The sequence below is a fragment of the Eucyclogobius newberryi genome, unplaced genomic scaffold (assembly GCF_026437365.1).
Source record: "Eucyclogobius newberryi isolate DKJ021-1_F unplaced genomic scaffold, fEucNew1.0.hap1 SCAF_1, whole genome shotgun sequence".
Taxonomy (NCBI): domain Eukaryota; kingdom Metazoa; phylum Chordata; class Actinopteri; order Gobiiformes; family Gobiidae; genus Eucyclogobius; species Eucyclogobius newberryi.
In genome coordinates this window covers 30,532,853-30,542,054 of record NW_027315723.1, presented here as the reverse complement: position 1 = coordinate 30,542,054, position 9,202 = coordinate 30,532,853, and the positions used below count along the sequence as shown (strand labels likewise).

Sequence of the window (9,202 nt, the reverse complement as noted above, 5' to 3'; positions counted from 1 at the left end):
GATGATATGAGATCATTTTGGGAGCAGGCTGCATCCTTGTTAGGTTCAAGCCACACATTTTGGTCTGAGCTGATGCCACGGTGCAAAATGTTTTACTGTAATTAACCGTGTTTGCCCTGCATTGAAAGAACTACCACTGTTGACCCCTGACATCTTGTAAAAGCACCAAACTAGGAGCCACGTTTAACCTTTGACCCCAATGATTTTGGAATCTGGTGATGTCGGTCACACAGCAGGTTTGTTGTGCTTTTTGTGTCTTCAATGGGGGGATTTGCTTACGCTGCATTACTGTGGGCTCATATAACATTATATAACACCGTGTCTGTTCCAAACTGACGCTCTGTAGACTTAGGACTGACGACTGTGACCTCTGACCTCTGTGTTTGTCACTAAGGGTAAGAATAGTCCTAATAAGCCTACATTTGAGAGGCTTATTATCTTGTTATAATACCCTTTAGTAATAATAATAATATTATGAAGTGAAATGAAAAGTAGGAATATTTATTTCTATATTCAAACATTAAAGTCATTCATGAGATGCAACAATTGCGGTTTAGACCGTGAACAGGATCAGACCCTCAAAGTGCACAATGCTGCTTGTTTAATCATTACAGATATTTGCATGTGTTAGATAATTAGTTCATAGATGGCATTATTAAAATGTTCATTAATGCGCAACATGGACCACTAATGGTTCATAATTAAAGCCCATAGAGCAGTGCTGAAGCGGCCTGTGATTGGCTGTGGACCACAGGCAGCGCTCGCGCGCGGGGGCTGGAGGGGATTCCTCTGGGCGCGCGTGTTCAGTGTGTTGGGTTAAGCGCGTGGAGCAGCAGCAGAGCCGCAGATACAGCAGAGATCAGAGGCCCTCGGGTCCGACACACTGTCCCGGGATTAACCGGTGCTTCTCCCGCGTCTAACGGAGCCAAACCCCGATGACGCGCGCGTCTTCTTCCTGAGTTTACGCCATGAGCTGCCTGGATGTGATGTACCAAGTGTTTGGTCCTCAGCCTTATTTCAGCTCCTACAGCCCGTACCATCACCAGGTACGACCCACGCGCCTACCGACACCGGCAATAGTTTGAATGTTCTTACATTTTATACAAGTTTTTAAACTATTGCATACTTTTTAGTGCGTAAAACTCTGCGCCTTCTGTGCCTGATCCAGGTCCGTGCGCCACGTTCCTCCGCGCGAAACGCTCTAACTTTTTTCTTTTTCTTTTTTAAATATAAATTGTACCACATTAAGATATTGTAAATCACAAAAACTGAATTAGACCTGTTTATTTTTATTGATTTATTGATGCGTAAATTAGACAAGGTCGTATTTGTCAAACGCACAAAACGGTAAACGATCTGCTCACCTGCTTTAATAAAGTTGAGCCCATTATGTTATAGTTCATTATCTATTTATCTGCAGTTAAAAAATACATTTTGCAAACATAAAGTTTTGGATTTACTGAATGTCCCCTTAAAAATATATTAAAATGAATGTTAATTATGTTGTTGATGTTTTGCTGTAAAGATTGCTTCATGTTTGCTGTAGTTCTAGTCTTAGAGGCAGGAGGCCCTCGCAAAGCTATAAAAGTCCTCTCTTTTTTCCCACTGTCTTTAAAGGCTCTCAGTCAACATGCGGGACATATTTCACATAGTGCCAAAACTCACTTTGTTTGAGGCTGAAATAGACCCCGCATCAGCCGCTGCTCTCCGCTATTTTTATTACACTATGAGCACAGTTCTTCTCAGAAGTGACACACAGTTCTACTTTTACATCAGCTTCTTGATGATGGTGATTATCTCAGTTCAATTAAAAAAAAAAAAATCATAAATGTGTAAAATAACTTTTCCTCTGAAAATTATTTTTGGATTCCACTTTTTAACTAAATTAGTTTAGTTTTCAGCTTGAAATTTAAAGGCAAATGTTTTGGCTTTTTTATCCGCAGCAGGTATATATCTATCTATATATATGTTAATGTATGTGTACATGTGTACACATACATACAACACACACATTATGTATATATATATATATATATATATATATATATATATATATATATATATATATATATATATATATATAATGTGTGTGTGTGTTTGTGTGTGTGTGTGTATGTGTGTGTGTTAAAATTCCAGGTCCTTGGATGAAATAGCCACATTTAAGGTGAATGAGTTGAACTAAATGATATACTGCACATTCATTTCTGAATGATTAATGATGATTTAATTTAAAATACACTCCAAAATTCAGCTAATTCCCTCTGGCTGCAGCGCTAACTCTCAGGGTCACACTTTGCTGCTGTGGCACGTCCATAGTAAATATGAAAGCGATAAAGGGGCTTAGTGGGTTTATCTGTCCTGCACACCTGCACCGCATCCAAAAGCACTTTCCACCACCGCTGGGGTCAAAGGCCAACATCTGCTTTGATTTAAACAAAAAACAACAACACAAATAATTCCAGTTTATCTTGATGAACGCTCTGTGTCTTTGCAGAAACTGGCTTTGTATTCCAAAATGCAAGAGACGCACCCGGAGAGCAGCAGTCGTGTGGTGGGCTCCGGCGGCCCCCCCAACATCAAAGAGGAGGACAAGGAGCTGCCCCCGGGGGCCGAGTACCTGAGCTCCCGCTGCGTCCTCTTCACGTACTTCCAGGGAGACATCAGCGCCGTGGTGGACGAGCACTTCAGTCGCGCTCTGAGCCAGACCAGCTACAGCGCCGCGCACAAGGGCAGAGGTGAGACACTTCACAGTGCGATACTCGTGATCGTTTTAACGCTCAGCACTCACACTGGGCCCCTGAAATGTCCCTGATGATGATAAGTGTGTACTAGGCTTCTGCAGTTCTTCATCTGTGCTTTTTTTTATGCTTTTTGAGAATATTCTGCCCTCTCGAGCCTTTGTTAATATACTTAAACTTATACCCCTGCTGTGCCTTGGCATCCACGTAGAGTAAAAACTAAATTAAATCAATATCAAAATTCATCATTGTTAATCTTTTTTCATCTTTCTGCACATTCTCAATCAGAAGTCTCATACTTTTATCTTACCTTTTAGCTCCTGGATGTATGTGCCTTAAAACAAATTCCTAAATAACAACAATAAGATTCAAATTATTCACTTTTTTCTTCTTTTTTCCCCTGTAAAACTAAACTCATGAACACTAAATGATGGAAGGGGAAAGCTCCAAACCACCAGCACCGCTCAACCAAAAAGAAAAGTTCATTGCACAGACACAGTTGGACACAAATAATAAGTAACATTTCTACAAAAACACAAGCTAATTATGAAACTTGAAATCAAAATAAAGAAAACAACAATCATAACATCAAATCAAAGTATATTTAAATCCAACTAAATAGTGCAGAACAAAATGAAGCAATAGAAACACTGACGGAGAGAGTTAGTCAGACAATACGCTTGTTTGTCTTGGTCTGGGAGATCGGCACGAGTTGACGTGACGGTGACAGCTGAAGTCAAGCAGGACACTTCACGAGAGCAGCCAGTCTGCATCACGGCACTTCTCATATTCATTTGCTGTAATTGTTGAATAATATTAATGCATTTCCTAAGTCTGAAAGGCTCTATTTCCCTCTCACAACACAAACTGTAGAGCATGAAATAAACTCTTCTTAATGATTTCAACTTGAGATCAGCTTTAGGAAACACGTGGAGCATATGAAAGATCACGTGGTTCCCAAAGCATGAGCTGGGGGCCGCGAGATGATTCCATAATGTAATTTTAAAATGATGACACTGTATTACATCTATTTTTTTAATTGTACACAGTGTGTTTTAGGGAAATTGGGTCAGATAACATAATAAACTACTAAAATGTATACAAATAAACCTGTTTCAAAAGATTGACAACTTGAAATTCTTACAGACATCTATTTCATTTTACTGTGGGGGCCCCCGAGTTGGTTGTATGGTTATTTTGGGGGTCCCGGCCTGAAGAGTTTGGGAACCCCTGGTGTTTAAGTCCAGATATATTCTACTACAAACATCCCAGACCAATCACCTGTGTGTTTGCCTCTGACACATGATGAACGGCTCAGTCAGCTGGTCCCGTCTGGATCTCAGGAGCCGTCGTTTACGATGCACTCGTGACATGGGCTCAGGATCCATGACGGAAGGAAAGTTACATGTTATTGTTTTAATAAAGTCCGTAACATCAGCAGCACCATAAGATATTCTGGCCATAAGCTCTGCAGTTTGCAAAATACAATTTAATTTTCTGCTGGACGGACCACGGTCGTTTTTTTATGAGGCTTCAAGTTGTCGCATGGCTTGTGCTTGCGTGCGCGTGTGCGGGTGCGTGTGTGTGTGTGTGTGTGTTTTCTGAAGAACTGTTTGAGACATTGGACATTTGGACTTTACACATCACATCTGCAGGAAAACATCTCATTAGAAATGCAGTAAATGTGCAGAACTGTCATATACTGTGTATGAATGTAGAAGATGTTTTTTTTGCCCTGGTTTCAACAACACATATTATATTTTCTCTGCTTGTGTCTTTATCCCAGACGGCACGTTCCCGATGAGCCAGAGGAGTTTCCCGCCCTCGTTTTGGAACAGTTCGTACCAGCCGTCAGTGTCCTCGGCCCTGGGCAGCGCTCTCTCTGCCTCACACACAGAGCTGTCCTTCCCTGGAGACCCGTACTCCTCTGCCTCGCTGCACTCTCACCTGCACCAGCCCAGCCCGGACACCTGGCACTCGTCACACCACCACCACCATCACCATCACCCGTACTCTCTGGGCAGCGCCATCGCCTCCCAGGGCTCGGCGTACTCTCGGCCCGGCGTGCACGAGATGTACGGGGCCACGTTTGACCCTCGCTACGGCTCCCTGCTCGTGCCCTCCGTGCGCTCGCACCATCGCCTGGCCTCCAGCAGCTCTGTCCCGGGCCCCAGCGCCTCGCCCTGTGAGCTCGGGGGCAAAGGCGAGTCTGGGGCAGGGTCAGCCTGGAGCGGGGCCTTCGCTGGAGCGGGAGACATAGGACTCAACATGGACACAGGTAGGCCAGGGCCATAATGCAATAACAGTATTCAGTTATTATGTGTTAAAACATGTCTTTGAACGTGTCAGCTGAGGTTTAATCAGACAAATGTGAAATGTCAGAAAAAATAATCACAGACGAATAGAAATACCTTGCACACTTATTTGAAAGTTTACAACATCACTTTATTCATTTTTATTTTTAATCAGCTCTTTTTGAAGCATTTATTGCTATAAAAGATATATTCAATATTACAATTTTGCAAATCCTCAAAACATTTATGATATTATCAAAATGTTTATATATCTTTGATATGTATATGTATGTATGTATATATATATATATATATATATATATATATATATATATATATATATATATATACACATTTATATATATATATATATATATATATATATATATACACATTTATATATATATAATCCGCTCTAGACACATGAAACAAACCAAATAAACCAAAGGGGAACCTTGAAAAGTATTTGCTTGTATAAACGTCAGTATATTGAACTTAAGTATAAGTTATATAAAAATACAAATTTACCTATTCTTCCCAAGTTTGAAGATGTTGGTGAAGTTTATAATGGCACTTCTTGTTTGGACATCACAGATGTGTCAGAGTTAAATCCACATCTGTTACCGTAGCAACCATATTATAAACAAAGACCAAAATCCATATAAATTACACAAATGTTATGATGTGACAAATAGTAATAGCTAGTAACATCATTATTTTGTTAAACGTTTTGTTTACACTGTAAGAAACATTTACACTTTTTCATGTCATTGATGACATCACAGAGGTATTTTGCCTTAGACTCAGCTCTATTTCCTGTAAATTTCAACTTTCATTTTAAAAAGTGCCGGTAATAAACAGAAAAACACATTATTTTTCCATCATGTAGCCACAAAAGTAAATGTATTAAGAGACGCACATGTGGAGGTATGTGAAGGTTAGTTAGGTTTTAAAAATAAGTGATATTCCTGTTGCTAAAGTGAAGACATTTGGGACACGAGTGCAGCGAGCTAACCACTTGAGCTTGTAAATCAGGTCAGAAGCTCAAAGCTCAGTTTACCCTGAACGCTGCTCGAGCCCAAACTGTGGATCACTCAGCACTTTGACACCAGCTGTCACCTCCTCTCCTCTGCTGTTTTCTTTCCTCCGCCTCGGGCCCGTGTGTGTTCACCGCTTTTATAATCTCTCTTTTCTCTCCTTTGTCCTCGTTTCCTCCTGCTTTTGTGTCCTCTGTCCACTCCTGTCTCTCAGGTCTTCAGGCGCAGGATAAAACCAAGGATTTGTACTGGTTTTGAGTCCTGCTTTGAGGGGAAGTGTAATACTCTGTGATGGTCTGCTTACAGCCCTGTGCTACGGAGGACTGTGCGCTTGAGGACGGACGCGCACGGCAACCAAAAAAATACACAAATGTGACAATTGTGGACGACATTCCTAAATTGGAAAAGACAGACAAAGACACATGCCGAGCCAGTCCACGGACGAGCACTTGAAGGACAAGCGTACGGAGCACACTGGGAGGAACTAGAGGAACTTCACACTCTTTGGTTTTACATGGAGTGGTTATTATTGGACAAAAATGCAAAGTACAAACGAATTTACTTCACGTTTCGGCGCCGGAAACTCATTTGCATTTACAGCATGTGTTGAGAATAGCATGTTTACACTGTCAGGGAGAGCGTTTGTCATATTTCTTTTCCCCCCTGTGCGTTTCAAATCAACTGTGAATTTTAAAAAAAAGAAAAAAGAAACTCATCACGGCTCCATCTTACGTCGAAAAAAAGGATGTAGAACATGGAAAAGCGTGTCATTATCACTGACAAAGCCTAAAGATGCTGGGATCTCTTTCTTTTTATTAACTCAATCAAAGCCGTCTCTCATCTTCATCATTTCGGACATAAAATGGAATATTCGCATCACGTTTTGAGTCACATCTTTGCAAAACGCCCTCATAATCCATTATTTATTGCTGGCTGCTTCAACAGGCTTCACATAACGACCGTTTCACCGGTGGACTGAATGCGCTCGAGTGTTTCCCCCGGTCGGCCACAGCTGTCCGCGCCAACTGTCCCCCTCGCCCCGCTCAGGACACAGCGGGGCTCTCAGGGCGGCCCGCAGACCCCTTAATGAAGGGGGCCCGGGCGGAGCTGCGCCGGGACAACTGCTGCGGAGGACACGCACAACTGTCAGCTCGTAATAATGTGTGCCGGTGCAGGCGTGTGGCTATTTCTGTCCCCGCGAGCACCAGCGAGTTCAGCCTTTGTGCTCGAGGGGAAAAAGGACTGCGACTGCAATCGAACCAAACCGGTACAACATAGAAGGAAAATGAAATGAATATATTCTGTGAGTGAATTAAGTCTTTTGGAGCCACAGTCAAACTATTGCAATAAAGTAAACCATGTCCAATGTCTTAAAAGAAGGATGTGTGCACTCTAAAAAGGGATTTAAAGAAGACGTATCGTGCTTTTTGTTTGCTACACAGTCTTTGACACACGTGGTATTTTATATTTTGGACGTTTTAAATCACGCTATTGATCTAAAATGACTCAAATAAAGTGCTGATTTCTGCCAGCCTCTTCACGATACGCAGTGTTGGGAGGTAACTAAATACATGAACACTAAAACATGTGTTCAGAATACTCATTTAGAGTAACTGTAACGTTTCTGTTGGTGATATTGCAGTTTCCTAAATCAAAGGAAGACATTCTTGTATTCGATCACACAATTTTGACAGCGCTGTATAATAGAAAACACGGCTCTTGAGCATGCACAATGTTTTCATCTCTTATTAGTGATGAATAAATGCAGGACAAACTGTGAAACAAACATTAAGGTGTTTTCAATCCAATGTTTCAACTCAATGTGAAGCTAGTATAGTTATTCAGATACAGTTCTCTGATTGGACCGTGTTACAAAATACATTTTAATGCCGGTTTTCAGTATTCTATATCTAAACGCATCTTCAAAGTATTCTATCCCTGGCGATACGTGACCCTGAACATCGTTACAACAAAGCGCACACTGCGGGACAAAGCCGGCCTGTGGAGAGCTGCAGATCACAGTAAACAGCTCATTTGTTTATTTGGGCCAAACTTACCATGAATCCTATAATGTATCACCATTAAGAAACTCCTAATAAATCTGAGAATAAAGTGAGTGCAGAAGTGGGCGTGCAGGGGGTGAAATAAAGACGACTCAAACATGCATTAATATGATCTAAATATAACCTTGAGAATGGTTAAAAGCTCTTTAAGTTAATTTTGAATAACAGTCTCTTTTAAACTATTTACAACAAAAACACAAACCATTTTCCAGCTTTACAGTCGTATAAAGGAAACTAGCCACACGTCTTTTACTGAATTATGAAATAAATCTGATCTGAAATCATGCCATTTCCGCCCGCCATATTTGTGCTTACGTGAATATAAATATGTTCTAAAGTATTGTTCTGTTGTCAAGTCTTTGTATGTATTTGCTGCTATGATAAAGAAAAAGAAAACGCCTCTTCTGTGATTCTTAAATAGTTCCTGGAAGAATATACAAACAGCGATGAAAAGAATGACCGCACGTTTCATCCATACTTGTATTATTTGTCTTTCTTCAGCTCTTTTGCGGGTCAAATGCTAATCACAAGACTCTTGGGGCGAGCGTCTGGACACTTGTTGCGCGTGAGCCGCACTGACGGAGCGACCGGCCCCAGGAGATGCCGCTCATTGTCCACATACTTGTCCAGGGAGAGGCACAAGGCCATTTACAACGGCATCGACGCAAACAATTAGAGGAATACACTTCATTCATGCGCCCAGGCTGCTGCTGCCGTGTCCTTGAGCAAGACACTTCACCCAGACATTGCACTAGAGGCGGAGCTTATCAGACGTGTAGTTGTCAACAGGAAGTGAGTGGACCTGTTTATGTGTAGTATGAAGCTGTTTTAGAGCACAGTTCACAATGAATAGAATGTAAAGGGATCTTCTTACTGTGAGTTATAGTTCGACCTGAGAAGAGCATGGTACGGCTCCTTTAAGGCGTGGCACCACTGGCAAACATCAGCTGTCACAAACAACAACATTGTCCATCTGCACTTCAAGATGATATACTATTTAATTTAAAGCCACCATAATTCCATGCAAATAGAAAGTTAAATCCATACTTCTGAACCTTCTTCATGGATAT

The 9,202-nt window shown here is 41.3% G+C and overlaps 1 protein-coding gene across 3 annotated transcripts; it reads left to right on the top strand.

Annotated features, from left to right (window-relative positions):
- Positions 1 to 792: 792 nt before the first annotated feature.
- Positions 793 to 8,955, top strand: vgll2a (vestigial-like family member 2a). 3 transcript variants are annotated; one of them, XM_072443337.1, is made up of 4 exons: positions 793 to 1,046; positions 2,495 to 2,735; positions 4,525 to 5,016; positions 8,634 to 8,955. In XM_072443337.1, the coding sequence occupies exons 1-4, from the start codon at positions 969 to 971 to the stop codon at positions 8,654 to 8,656; spliced, it is 834 nt and encodes a 277-aa protein (XP_072299438.1). In that variant the 5' UTR covers positions 793 to 968; the 3' UTR covers positions 8,657 to 8,955. The 3 variants fall into 3 exon arrangements, with proteins under 3 accessions (XP_072299438.1, XP_072299429.1, XP_072299420.1); XM_072443328.1 differs by lacking the exon at positions 8,634 to 8,955 and adding an exon at positions 6,376 to 8,531; XM_072443319.1 differs by lacking the exon at positions 8,634 to 8,955 and adding an exon at positions 6,284 to 8,531.
- The last annotated feature ends 247 nt before the right edge of the window (positions 8,956 to 9,202 follow it).

Excerpts from the sequence above, each read along its gene's own strand:
- vgll2a (XM_072443319.1), top strand. The coding sequence starts at position 969 with ATGAGCTGCCTGGATGTGATGTACCAAGTGTTTGGTCCTCAGCCTTAT. Across the intron at positions 2,736-4,524 it reads CGCCGCGCACAAGGGCAGAG|ACGGCACGTTCCCGATGAGC; the intron begins GTGAGACACTTC and ends TCTTTATCCCAG. Across the intron at positions 5,017-6,283 it reads AGGACTCAACATGGACACAG|GTCTTCAGGCGCAGGATAAA; the intron begins GTAGGCCAGGGC and ends CCTGTCTCTCAG.